Source organism: Siphateles boraxobius, unplaced genomic scaffold, assembly GCF_051911475.1.
Source record: "Siphateles boraxobius isolate OS27281-9 unplaced genomic scaffold, OSU_SipBor_1 228, whole genome shotgun sequence".
Taxonomy (NCBI): Eukaryota; Metazoa; Chordata; class Actinopteri; order Cypriniformes; family Leuciscidae; genus Siphateles; species Siphateles boraxobius.
Genome location: NW_027508842.1, coordinates 117,567 through 132,500, shown reverse-complemented (window position 1 = coordinate 132,500; position 14,934 = coordinate 117,567). Strand labels below are relative to the sequence as shown.

Below are 14,934 nucleotides of genomic sequence, written 5' to 3'. Positions count from 1 at the left end.
CATTTTTCTGATTTATTTTTGATTATTCTGAATATTTTCAGTCATTTTGCTTCTCAAGTAAATTTATATTGATTTAAGAATGTTTAGATTTTTGTGCTAGAAAACCAGACAAACATACTGAGCACAAAAAAATATATTTTTTGCCATGTGAACAGTCTGAACATCAGTGTGTTGATCAGACATATTCTCCTGCTTATCAGGTTTAATCGTTCATTCAATTCATGACTTTCTAGTGATCACAGATAAAGGCAGCAGTGTTTGTGAGTGTGTGTGTGTGTGTGTGTGTGTGTGTGTGTGTGTGTGTGTGCGTGAGTGTCTGTGTGTGTGTGTGTGTGTGTGTGTGTGTGTGTCTGTGTGTGTGTGTGTGTGTGTGTGTGTGTGTGTGTGTGTGTGTGTGTGTGTGTGTGTGTGTGTGTGTGTGTGTGTGTGTTCAGGAATCTTCATATTTACATGTGTGCGACTGCAGGATTGTGTCGGTGGAGTCGGATGCGGTGAAGCTCACACACGTTTAATTGTCAGGATTGACGTCTCATGAAATTCAAATGTGTAACGCCTGTGTGAGATTGGTTCCGCCGGCGATTCGCCTGTGAGGGAAAGAGCCATTAAAAACTGGCCGGATTTGAATCAATTTTAATTTTATTTTAATAATATTTGGACACTGGAACCACACTTACGAATGTCTATTATATGCAAAATATTACAGCAAATGTGATTTATTGTGAAAACAATGAAAGCATTCAACAAAAATGTTTGAAATGATCAATCAGATCTAGTGTTGAGAATGAAGTTTTGAGTCACTTGTAAATGTTTGAATGTGATTTATCAGATCTTTCCTCTTCATTAACAATCTCAGTGTCTATGAAGTCAGGTGTAGACAATCACATTAACCAGCAACTTCATCTATTAAATAACCACAAACAAACATATACTGATTCAACAGTTCAAACACAACAAACGTCTTTAATTTCTTTATAAAATGCTATTTTCTTTGGTAATTTGCTGTGATATTTTCTCTAATACTCAAGGCGGTGCTGTTGGCAGATTCCAGGGGTGTGTGAAACGTTTTATAAAATGGAAATTATGGTATAAAAATATATTAGCACTGTTCAAAGATTCTAATGATTAAAAACACGAATCTGTCAAACTCTGAACGTTTGTGAATGAATAAAGGCTCCAGACAGGCAGATTTCCGCTCTTTATTCATCTCGTTTCTATTTTAATCCCATCAAACAATATCAAAGTAAATCCAGTAAACGCACAGATCCTCTGTTTCTCAGAAGAATCTGCCAGAGCCTGTTGTTCATCCACAATACTGATTTGTTTTCAGTGGAGTCACTAATCTTAATCATATTAATGGTATATCCTGTATGAAATCAGTTAATGGGAATATTTCTGGTTCTTGCTGTGAGACTGTTGATCTGATGACATTCAGAAAGTCTCCATTTCTCCAGGTTTTATCCTCTTCATGGCTCTCTGAAGTCGAGCAACAGTATATTAAGTTTAGAAAGGATCTTCAAAGGTTTTCTGTTGCGCTGATCTCCTCATCCTCGAGACTTTAACCTTCAGCACATCCACACTGCACAGACATGAGGCTCTTCCTCAGGGCTTCTGTCTCGTTTCCCAGCACAAATATCGAAACATTCTTAAATCAAGATACATTTACTACCTAAATACTTAATACATTTAGTAAGTCTGGAAAATCCTCGAAGTTAAGTGAGTTTGTGCTTGGGGTCAGAAAACAACATTTATCTCCAGTAAATGGATCTTGATTTTAAAATGTTTAGATATTTGTGCAGGAAAATTAGATAGATACATTTTTTTGCAGTGTGTTAGTTCAGGTCAGCTGATTATGTCTTTAAATGTGCTTTGATAAATAAACTGGTTATGTTAACAGCTCTATATATTGTACTCATAGTTCTTTTCATGAAGGAAGACTCTTTTTCCAACATGAAAATGGATCCGTTAGAGCCGTGTCATTTCTCAGGGGTATCGTACAGTAGACGCATGAAAGAGACGCTTTAAAACATCAAACAGACTGAGAGGAAGAGCCTCTCCTGAGACGACAATGAGAGTGAAGTTAAAAAGAAGCGGTCCTTAGATCTTCCCTTTAGCAGAGAAAAAACAGATGTGTGACGGCATTTTGTCATCTTAGAGAGAGACTCCTTCAGATAAGAGGAGTGTGTAGCCAAGGCCATCCGAGTTATAAACCAATATTCACCAGTCCATTAAACGTCTCAAGATCTAAACAGTGATGGATGGCTGTATCACACGTTTATAGGTTTGTAACAAATGTACAACATTGAATTTATATGCCTCTGTGGAAACATAGCAGAACATTTCTTCCTGTGTGGATTTTAAATGGTTGATCTGCTGAGAGTTTCATGTAGGCTAATTCATCAGCAATAGAGCAAAGTAGATTAAGATATCTCCCTGATGTGGAAACCAGATTTAGCATTCCAGCGCTCTCTCACCGCAATGAAAATTATCTTTTGGTGTTCGAATAAATGCACATTCTCAGGCCCTGTTTACACCTGGTACTCAGGTGCGTTTCAGTCCATCGGATCACAAGTAGACGAGGGAGACACATACCGTTTACACTTGGTGTTTTAAATCCCTCTCTTTTGTCCACTTCTGTCCTGATATCTTCAAGGGGAGGTTTTATGGGCGGGTAAATGTATGAGCTTTAGATCTTTCGATCTAATGGACGAAATGTAATTTACATATTAAAGGGTTAGTTCGCCCATTTAAGACATGAAGTTGTATGCAATCCTTACCAGCACTATAGTGCATACACACTGACCCACTCTGTAGTCACCTCCCTGGTCAGAGTTCTGGCCACTGGAAGTTTTTCAAGAAAGTACTCCCGGTTACTTTCCGGGGCCTCAAAACTGTGCGTTTTTACGTGAAAAAATTATTTGCGTTTCAAAGCTTGATTAATTTACCACACAAAAAACACGCCAGACAAAATTTATACCTCAGTTTTAATCGGCACTATTTTCTTTCCATTTCTATCAATCCGCGCTGCTGTCAACGTCAACAGTGCGCATGTTCCGATCAGCTATTCCATAGTGTTTACACAATCGATTGACAACGACGTAAAAAGTAGAAAATGAACAATGGTGCGAACTTGTAAATTCCCAGGCTGTGACCACAAGAATGTGCCGGGATCACCTTTCAGATTCCATCGTTTTCCTGTTTCGGTTATAGATACGAGACAGCTTTGGCTGGTTGCCATCGGCTACTCTGCGGGAGCTAAAATATCCAGAATCAAGGATTATCGTGTGTGCAGTGCTCACTTCAGCGAAGACGTTTACATCCCCAATCAAGGAGGAAAAGGAAAAAAACTGATTTTAAAGAGTTTTGCTGTACCAGTACCACGTATAAGCTCTATTTACTAACTTTATGATCCCATGTCTAAACTGTTCGGTAAACAAGCTGATGTTTAGACTCCAGTGGAAAACACGTGAAAAGATGTCCAATATAAATTTTTTTTTAGGGATATAGGTACAATTTGCTGAGAAAACTATTTGATTGAACACACACACAATTGAGGTACTGTTGACGTTGACAGCAGCGTGGATTGATAGAAATGGAAAGAAAATAGTGCCGATTAAAACTGAGGTATAAATTTTGTCTGGCGTGTTTTTTGTGTGGTAAATTAATCAAGCTTTGAAACGCAAATAATTTTAATAAAATAGAATTTTAAATAAAAACGTAAAAACGCACAGTTTTGAGGCCCCGGAAAGTAACCGGGAGTACTTTCTTGGAAAACTTCAAGCGGCCAGAACTCTGACCAGGGAGGTGACTACAGAGGGGGTCAGTGTGTATGCACTATAGTACTGGTAAGGATTGCATACAACTTCATGTCTTAAATGGGCGAACTAACCCTTTAACGCGACCGGAGACGACGGAAAAACACACGGAGACCAGTGTAAGACCAGCCGAACACTGTGAGTGTGTGTTAGAGATCAGGAATGGTGAGAGAGCATTATGTTTGGGACGTTTGTCATCTTTAAACCAAACTTGGATCTTTAGCCGACAGTTTAAATCCCGTCTGGATAGCGCACTTCCCATAATGTTTACGCATTAGGTCAGTAGGCGGAGAGTTGGCAGTCTTTTGTGGCTGTTTGAACACATTTCCCCACATTAGTGTCTACACTACGAAAGAAATCCAGGTTGAATGCATTTTTAACTACCTCAGGAAGTGAATGAAAGCTCAAAACATTTTAGAACCTGCTTACACCTGTATTTAGCATCGTGTACTTGTCATCCGGTCGACCAAAACGCTTCTTAATACCAGCTGTAAACTGGGCCTCTTTCTCTTTCAGAGATCAAGACAGCAGTTTTTATCTGTAGCAAATTAATCCTACAGTCTTCAAATCCCCATTTTTAACATGCACTGGTGTGCAGTAATTAAAGGTACACATTAGCGACATTTCAGTTAAATTTTATATTTTTATAGAAATGAATTTTATATTTACACAGACCTTTCCCGAGATTGAGTCCCAGCTGACAGACCTTTCCCTTTCCTGAGATTGATTTCCAGTTTACAGACCTTTCCCGAGATTGAGTCCCGGCTCACTGGCCTTTCCCTTTCCCGAGATTGATTCCCAAATCACAGACCTTTCCAGAGATTGAGTCCCGGCTCACTAACCTTTCCCTTTCCCAAGAATGAGTCCCAGTTTACAGTCCTTTCCTGAGATTGAGACCCAGTTTACAGTCCTTTCCTGAGATTGAGACCCAGTTTACAGACCTTTCCCGAGATTGAGTCCTGGATCACAGACCTTTCCCGAGATTGAGTCCCGCCTCACATACCTTTCCCGAGATTGAGTCCCTGCTCACAGACCTTTCCTGAGATTGAGTCCCGGCTCACATACCTTTCCCGAGATTGAGTCCCTGCTCACAGACCTTTCCTGAGATTGAGTCCCGGCTCACTAACCTTTCCCTTTCCCGAGAATGAGTCCCAGTTTACAGTCCTTTCCTGAGATTGAGACCCAGTTTACAGACCTTTCCCGAGATTGAGTCCTGGATCACAGACCTTTCCCGAGATTGAGTCCCGCCTCACATACCTTTCCTGAGATTGATTCCCAACTCACAGACCTTTCCCGAGATTGAGTCCTGGATCACTGACCTTTCCCGAGATTGAGTCCCAGTTTACAGACCTTTCCCGAGATTGAGTCCCAGTTTACAGACCTTTCCCGAGATTGAGTCCTAAATCACTGACCTTTCCCGAGATTGAGTCCCAGTTTACAGACCTTTCCCGAGATTGAGTCCTGGATCACAGACCTTTCCCGAGATTGAGTCCTAAATCACTGACCTTTCCTGAGATTGAGACCCAGTTTACAGACCTTTCCCGAGATTGAGTCCTGGATCACAGACCTTTCCCGAGATTGAGTCCTAAATCACTGACCTTTCCTGAGATTGAGTCCCAGTTTACAGACCTTTCCCGAGATTGAGTCCTAAATCACTGACCTTTCCTGAGATTGAGACCCAGTTTACAGACCTTTCCCGAGATTGAGTCCTGGATCACAGACCTTTCCCGAGATTGAGTCCCGCCTCACAGACCTTTCCTGAGATTGATTCCCAACTCACAGACCTTTCCCGAGATTGAGTCCTGGATCACTGACCTTTCCCGAGATTGAGTCCCAGTTTACAGACCTTTCCCGAGATTGAGTCCCAGTTTACAGACCTTTCCCGAGATTGAGTCCTAAATCACTGACCTTTCCCGAGATTGAGTCCCAGTTTACAGACCTTTCCCGAGATTGAGTCCCAGTTTACAGACCTTTCCTGAGATTGAGTCCTGGATCACTGACCTTTCCCGAGATTGAGTCCCTGCTCACAGACCTTTCCCGAGATTGAGTCCCGGCTCACAGACCTTTCCTGAGATTGATTCCCGACTCACAGACCTTTCCCGAGATTGAGTCCCTGCTCACAGACCTTTCCCGAGATTGAGTCCCTGCTCACAGACCTTTCCCGAGATTGAGTCCCTGCTCACAGATCTTTCTTGAGATTGAGTCCCGGCTCACAGACCTTTCCTGAGATTGATTCCCAACTCACAGACCTTTCCCGAGATTGAGTCCCGACTCACAGACCTTTCCCGAGATTGAGTCCCTGCTCACAGATCTTTCTTGAGATTGAATCCCGGCTCACAATCAGCTTTCTGTTGTTCAGCGCACTAAATTCCAGGGACCAACTTAAATATGAGCGAAATGTGTGTGGGGAACTTTACAATCCTGACGTGAAACCCATGATCATGTGCGTTCCTATTTCAATAACTGCATAACCGCCCACTAAATTTCGACGAGTAAATGTGACCGCACCTTAAGTTAGGATAGAAGGGTATTGTCCATCAATGTTCCAGACACACAAGTGAACTTTGGAAATTAGATATGTTAAAACCCTAACATATTAACCCATTGGGCATCTCTCTCCGCAGGGGTGATCCGTGAGACGTACCACAGAGACCGGGATCAGATGGTTCCAGTGACACTTCTGGCCATCGCAGTCATCCTCGCCTTCGCCATGGGCGCCATATTCTCTGGCATCATCGTCTACTGCGTGTGCGACCACAACCGCCGGCGAGACTTTGAGCTGCCTGGCCGCAAAGACAAGGACTCTGTTCAGTCCAGACGAGGCTCCATGAACAGCGTCACCAAGCTGACGGGGCTGTTCGAGACGCAAGCCAAGGATGGCCGGCCTGAAGCCATTCTGACTCCGCTCATGCACAACGGCCGTCTGACCAACGGCAAGATGCTGATTAAAGCTGACCAGCACCCAGATCTGAGCGCCCTGCCCACACCCGAGTCCACGCCCATGCAGCCGCGCCGCAAGCCCAGTCGGGGCAGCCGCGAGTGGGAGCGCAACCAGAACCTGATCAACGCCTGCACCAAAGACTTGACTTCCATGGTCACTCCTGTCATCCCGACGGATCTGCCGCTCCGGGCTTCTCCGGGCCACATCTCCAGCGTGGTGGTTTTGCCTTTGACCCAAGCTTACCAGCACGAGTACGTGGAGCAGCCCCACCGCGGAGACTTCGCAGACGACCAGGCTGCCACTCTCGAGTACAAGTCCCTCAAGAGCCCGTGTCACGGTCTCGGTCTGGCGGATGTCGAGGGAGCTCCTCCTCGTGTCCCCCAGCGAGAGGCGTCTCTGGTGCTCCCGCCCGCCGTCCCACAGATGGGCAAGAGGCTCGACGTGCATTCGTCCATGTACGGGCGAGGCTACCCCATGAGCTCGGGCCTCAAGAAACAGCACAACACCAACTCGTCCAACTCATCCCACATGTCCAGGAACCACAGCTTCCGTGTGGAGACGCCTCCGCCCGCCCCGCAGCGAGTGGACTCCATGCACGTCACCTCTCCGGTCCTCAGCCTGACCCATCACCCCAGCCTGAGCTCGTACGGGTCTCTGCCTCGCTGCGGATCTCGGCAGCTCAAGCCCGACGTCCCTCCCAAACCGGCCATGGTGTCCCTTTCCACGAAAATCAAATCCGGTGACTCCTGCACATAATGCGGGATTTAAGCCGGGGAACAATAAAGTGTGTCTGCTTTGTACAGCTATGTACAGGAAATGCAACTCACTTTTTCCTTTCTTTTGTTTTTGGGTTTTGTATATTTTTTAATGTCGAGCTCAGGCTGATATTGCCCGTTCCAAGAGGGCAAACATCTGCTCCCGGAAAGAGGAACTCTTAAAGGTTTCGCCAGCGCTGTGTTGCAGCTGATGTTTGTTTTCTGCCAAAAGCACATCGGAGACAGGCGGAATTGTTCAGTCTAGCAACTGCGAGACGCCTTGGTTATCAAGCACTTGAACAAGTTCAGACTGGAGTTTACAAGGGAAAACTGTGAAACGCCGCCGCCTGTCTAAGTGTTACTGTTACTGGACAAAGCAATCGAGTTCTGCCTTCGTGCAAGAGTTCAAAACGTCTACTGAAACTGATGACTAAATAACACGTGACTGTTAATACTAACAGCTGGTTGTATTTATTTTTTAATAAAGTGCTTTTGCAGAAAGAGCATCTCTTTTAGGCTCATACGAGATGTAAATTATCTTTTTAATTTGAATTAATTAAGTGTGAAATTATTTAAAGTCATTAAACTGGAGCCAGTACTTCTGTCCACTAACTCTTCGGACCTTGCTAAGCAAACTCAGAGACGACGAAAGCCTCCGTATGGAAGGAATATTCCTCGAGCCGTGCCAGAGGGGCTTGTGGGTAAAGCTTACAGCCCACAGAAGGAACTCCTGAATCTCACTTCTTCATCTTGTTCATCACCTGCTGAAAGCCACCGGTCCTTCACCGAGTGCCATTCTCGCTCGCGTCTGCATGACGTGAAGCAAACTAAAGGATGAGCCATACTCAAGACGTTTGGTTTATGCTTTCAAACGTATCGTTTTCTCGTCCTGTCCACACACACACACACACACACACACATACACAGGCCTTTTGTTGAAGCATTTCATTTTCAAACATGCCTGTTTTTCTCCTTCCACCTGTAAATTTGTGCCTTACACCCCTGAGTAGTGAAGCGTTTGTTAGCTGTTAACTGTTGTAGTTCTTATAATGACATTTTTTCCCTCATTTGATTAAAAAAATAAACAAAAAAACAACGTAATTGAAGAATGTAGGTGTTGTCGTTGTCGACTGGTCCCGTTGCTAACCACAAATGACTGTGCTTGATTTCTGATTGTGCCAATGAAACGTTGGAGTCGGCCCTCTTGTTGTGCTGGAAGAATGTTGTTTTTTGCTTTGATTTTGTTTTGTTCGTCCTTTTTTTAATTACTTTTCACAAAGTCAAGATGATGTTTTTACACTGTTTGTAGTTGAATTGATGTGTATCTGTGGATCTGGCTGCTTCAAGGCAATAAGAGAAAAACACATGAACGAATCAGATATGATGTTTCTCCCAAACACACACACACACACAAGCTTTCTAATGTTTATGATCAAACAGTTTTTAGGCAGTGAATACAGGCTGGCTCCTGTGTAGATATGCACTCCAATAATATTAGGAAACAGATTAATGTTTTCAATGTTTGTGACAGATTCCGATTAATATAATTTTCTAGATCTATCGTTGTGATGTAATATGAGGGATTGTTATTTAACTATTTTGACACACGTTTTATTGAACTTGGCGTCCAGGAATCTCTAGTTTCGGCTTTGTAGATGTTGAACTCACTTGTCGTCGCTGCCCGTCTGAGACGACTCTAAATCGTGCCGTCTGAATATATAATCGCTCCGGCCGTAGTGAACGGAGATCAAGATTCCCGTGCTGGTGCCTTTGGACTCTGGAAGTGGAGTTGGACTCTTGTTTGCTATGGTTTCGTCATCGGCCCTCTCCCACATCTGATTCACAGCTAAATGTATGTTGTAAAGAAATTCTCTTTAATAAATGGAAAAAGTGATAAAAACATTTCAGATTGTCACAGAGCTTGTGTTGTTTGTCAGAGTCTTCCCAGCTAACAAAAAATGTTCTAAGAACGTTTTGCTTATGTTGCCGTTAAGTTTAACATTGTTCTCCGAACATTCAAAACGTCACTTTTTGAATGTTTTAAAACCGTTGTTGATGATATTCCATTGTATCATTCATGGTAGATTTTCCCCTACACACCTTTCTGTGTCACTGACACCTGAAAATATACTCAGGTGAGTTCACCTCTGACGCAGTCAACATTCTCAACACATTCACACACATTCTTCAAACGCTTAAGAGTAGCTATTCTGACCGAATAAAAAATATATATAGTTACCTGATCGCAATCTAACCCCGCCTAAGTGTCTCACACTGAGTCGAACGACGTCTTTCGACACTATCACTCGGGAATAGAGTCTTTAGTGTCTCTAACCTGTTAACTTGCTCCACTAACTAACTTTCTGCTCAGCAATAATAACCAGACAGACTTCAGCAAATGCCCTTTAAAGGGGTGGTAAACCACGATTTCACTTTTCTAACTTCAGCTAGTGTGTAATGTTGCTGGTTGAGCATAAACAACATCTGCAAAGTTACAGCGCTCTAAGTTCAAAGCAAACGGAGATATTTGCTTTTAAAGAAATACATTTCTAAGGACTACAGCAAACGGCCGGTATTGGACTACATGACATTCCTCCAGGGTTGCTGACGTCACTAACCCCAATAGTTACATAAACCCCTCCTCTGAGAATACGAAATAAGGACGAGGCCATTTTATATTGCGTTGGAGAAGAGTTGTTGTGGTATAGTAGGCTGTTGTTGCCGCTGTGTCGTCGAAACGCTGTTATTTTCATCTGGATTGCAGGTTCACTTTGTTCAGCCTTCCTAGGGTCGGGGGAGTTAGGGATCAATGGTTAAAATTTATTTTTAAGTCGGTCCCTCATAATTATTTCATACATAATTCCACAATCTTCGCAAGCTCATTGCAGGATTCGCACAACGGCTTGTCCTGAAAGATGGAGCAGTTCCAACTTTAAAAACAGAAGCTGTTGATTACGGGCCACAACCTGTAAGTATGATTTATTTTTCGTCAATGTGTTTTCCTGTAATAGTTCGAATTGTTAAAGCAACACCAAGGAACTTTTCCTCTCTGGTCGCCCTACAGGTTGGAAGCGGAATTGACAATTCCTACTGTCGCACGCGCACGTTCGCTGTTTATCCAGCACCGGCTTTGGAATCAACAATGGCCACAGACAAGGTAGAGTATGATGCATGATTTTATGAAAGACATCACAAACGAAGAAAAACTATGTATGCCGTAAAACAGTCGAATTTTGTAGTTCTTTTTGTGCTCCGGTTACTACCCGAAACCCGAAGTTACATAGTGCTAGTAAAAGCGATACAGACCACGTAAGGCTATGGCAGACGTGCCATTTAACCTATTGTAAGTCGATGTACCATCACAAGGGTCTTGGAAATATATTATGAAGTTTGAAAAACCCTAACCCTAACCTGTTACTTTAATTGTATGTTGTAGCAAGGAAGTAAACAAATGACAACGCTGTTTGGCTCTGCAAACCAGGTTGTTAAAAGCTCATTCATACTTAACGTTATCCAACAAACACCTAACGTTACACACTGTTTTTTTTTATCTCAACAGCGAACTTGGAATTAGAGTAAATTATTCTTTGATTAGAGCTTTTATGTATTGTTTATCGCTTGTTTATCTACAGGCATGCTAAACATGGTTCTGTGTTTGATTTGGCTACTGTAGTAAATCCAATGTTTAGTGTTCGTTTTGGGTTAATAGTTCTGGCGACAGATATTTGGCTACAATCGTTTTAAAAATACAAAAGTAACGGTGGCATACAGTCAGTAACGATCACTATAGATCCGCAGTCTTAACTCAAAAAAATCCCTTTGAGAACTGTAGTATAATTTGTTAGAACGATTATATGAAATTCTTGTTTATGCTTATTTTTTTGTAATACTATAATAATTAGTACAATTAAATAACATCGTATCTAAAAAGTAATGGGACAAAAAAAAACAAAAAAAACAAACCTTTCTGAAATGTCATTTAACAGCCGTTCTTGAACAGGTTTTGCTCGATCATCTTCACTAACATTCTCTGGGTCTGATTGGTTTTATTGAATCCATTGTTTATAATACACCAAAGCACAAACCACCGGTAAAGGTACGGGGCGTGACGTTTCCGGAAAACGTGCACTAGTCGGTTAGCGAATCACAACACACTGGGCCAGCTAACCAATCTGAGCCCATTCCGTAGTTTTGAGGGACTGGGTTCATAGAACCAGGAAACCATCAGACCGTTTTTACAAGGAGGGGCAGAGCAGTATAGAATAAAGGTAAAATATTATGAAAAATAATGCAATTTTTAAAAAACGAAGCATGAACACATGTTACAGTGCACCCCACAAACACAATCAAGCCTTCGAATAAATGTTGTACCACCCCTTTAAATGCTTTTAATCACGGGCTGGAGAGTTCTGGAGCATTTCTCAGAGAATCTCTCTCAGAATACATCAGGTTTTTATAGGATAGAGACATACAACAGTAAGATTAACGTGACTTATTACTTATGATCACCTTCCTTCAATATGATTGGTTTAATCTGTGAAAAACAAGCCCCCACTTTACCCTCGTTACTGGCGGAGCAAATGTAGATCTCAAATCACTGAAAAAATGGAAGAGGTTAGAAGTTCATTTGATTACTCAATATGTCATGAGACTATTATAGACTGTTATAATTTTGAAATTGTCTCACAAAATTTCCACTGGTTTCGACACAGAGTAGCCTACATTTTGTTCAAGTGTTGTGAATGTTAGACTTAGTAAGGTTAGAGGTTAGAATTATAGAAAATCCATCACACACTCTTCAAACATTATGGGAACGTTAACTTTGAATGTTCTCTGAAAGATCTGGAACTAAAAAGCAACATTTAAAAATGTTTTATGAACAATGAATAAATAATGTTTTTGATTTGAGAACATTATTAAAGACCATATAGCGTTTTAATAACATTACTGCAATATCATTTGTTCCTAGCTTTGATAACCTTGACAGAACGTGCGCTTGGTTGGGTCTCGGCACACAGAGCGATCTCTGAAACGTGAGACTGACGTCTTCATGCTATGATAAGCTCCTTCACCGGGCTTCATGAGGGTTTGGCACCTCCGCAGCAAAGACTCGATTGTTCGACATCTCCAACCGTAAATAAATATGGAGATAAGAATCGCTCTGGAGCCCGTGTGGCGTCTACACGTCGACGATGACTGATTAAATGTTTTGGGGGCATTAAAGGTCTCAGGTGTCCTGTTGCTCTGTCTCAACATGCCCTCGTCTTCATTGTTTCTCCATGCGATATATGTATAACAGTAACTCGGTTACTAACTACCCGCTCTGTGTTCTGTAAACAGAGACTGACTCAACAATGTCTTTGACCTCCAGAAGCTCGACTCGCTGCAGATCTGCATGAACGCCACTGATTCACAGCCTGTAATGAAGAAACAGGCTTATAGCTGTAATCCCGAGCCTCGCTCCAGCGGACATCTGCTAATGACCGTCAACATGAGCCTTTCTGCAGCTCAGACTCAATCCATAGAGAAACATTAAACCCGGTCGAGACCACACACACATTCATTTAGTTTTAAACCCTACTAGCGCTACATTACGTGAGTTTATAATGTGGATAAAGTCTCATTGCATGAGTCAGGGCCTTAAAGTAAATCATATTCATAACCCATGACATTTCTCTCTCAATGTTTCATGTCCATGTCCAAACCCTGTTCATATTTCCATTGCAATAAAAGTCGTATTTTAGATGCATGTTCCGGATTGCAGAATAGGCGCTATGAAACAGTGAAATCTGTTCAGTCTGTGTTGAATGTGTTGGGAATGAGACTGTAATCAGATATTTCAGTAATCATCATAAATTGGGTGTCATTCGAAATCTTAATCCAGTTTGCCATGAAAACCTTAAAACCTTTTAGCGGCTCAATTTGTGTGATATCAGTTTCAAATTTGGAAAACGACTGGTTAGACATACAGCTTTGACTTAAAAATGTTTAGTTCAATGCATTTGCTTGACAGTAAACTTAACCTTCTAAAAAAATATATTTTTTGAAGTGCAATAACCTTATTATAATATTACCGGCTCTTAATCTGCACGTTTACACACACCAGCCGACATTCGGTTTCTCGAGCGCCAACAGTGAACAGTTCTAACGCACCGGCAGAAGATCCAGCAAAGCCTGAAACTGTTCTGTCGTTGAGCACAGACGAGCACTGAACACTATTGACCAGAACATGTCACCGCTGTCTTATAAACACCTCAGGAACTGTGGACACTTGTGTAGAAGTTCAACATGATGATGAGATGATCAGTGTAACTCCACAACAACTACATAAATGTCTCCACTAACATTCAGAAACTCTTCCTGAGTCTCTACGTAAGGCTGCACTCGCTACTGGTTATTCTGGGATTCTGGATGAGTGAGATTGGCCTGTTTTCTTATTGCTGGAGTTTCTGAAGCTCGTGTAAAGACCAAGCGGGTAATCCATCAGCCGGAAACTGAAGCCTCGCGGGAGCCGCCATTGTAGCAGAACTTCACCTGCTGTTAGCATTGCATTGACTCCCATTCACTTTGGCGTCACTTTGACTGTGAATAACTTTACATCTGAGGCGTCCAAAGACTTCATTTGTCCATTATTTATTTCTAAAGAAACACGACAATGTATAAAAGGCTCCATTACTTTGTATTGGCCCCGTTATGGCCCCGTAGAAGCCGTTTTTGTAAAAATAGACTAACGATTACACCAAAACCACGCGACTCTCTGTCGCCCAGTAGAGAAATTACCGTATAGACAGGAGGAGAAGCTCGCAGGCAATCTTTTACTGTCTATGAGGCAATCGGGGGGACATAGAGGCATAAAGTCAAGGAGAAGCCCATAGATAGAGAGTCCATAAAAGCAACGGGACAAAATATTTCAACAACGTGTTTGAGGAATTAGGTGATCTAGATTTGTCTTGGCACAGCTACTAGAAGATTTACAGCTGTCAGACTGTCGTCATGCTCAGTTTGACTGCGCAGTCGCTCAGCCATCAGGCAGGAAGTGCTCTAATCGGGCTTCAGTTTTCTCCGTTGAAATCAAGGGGGTCTCTGTGTCCATTTCTTTTACTGTCTATGGCAAAGACTCCGCCCTCTTCTGAACGGAGGCGGAGCTGCAGCTTATTTGCATTTAAAGGGACATACACAAAAATGACCTGGGTTTTTGCTCACACCCAAAAAGGGGCAAATTTGACAAGCTACAATAAATGATCTGGGGGGAATTTCACAATTTCACAGACACATTCTGGGGACACCATAGATGAATATATATATATATATTACTTCTTGTGAAAAGGTGTATTCTGTCACCTTTAAAGAGACCAACCATTTATGGGATGAAAAGTAGAAATTGACACATTATTCCAAAGCATTCATGAACTACAAGCATTTCAGT

General features: G+C 42.3%; 1 protein-coding gene across 6 annotated transcripts in view; it reads left to right on the top strand.

The window, feature by feature from the left end:
* The window catches only part of sema6a (sema domain, transmembrane domain (TM), and cytoplasmic domain, (semaphorin) 6A), a 93,261-nt gene extending 83,851 nt beyond the window's left edge, over positions 1-9,410 (top strand). For all 6 annotated transcript variants that reach the window (XM_077240394.1, XM_077240396.1, XM_077240392.1 and 3 more), the window contains one exon: positions 6,437-9,410. In XM_077240394.1, coding sequence (XP_077096509.1) covers positions 6,437-7,509 — 1,073 coding nt within the window. In that variant the 3' untranslated portion in view covers positions 7,510-9,410. The remainder of the gene's footprint in view (positions 1-6,436) is intronic.
* The last annotated feature ends 5,524 nt before the right edge of the window (positions 9,411-14,934 follow it).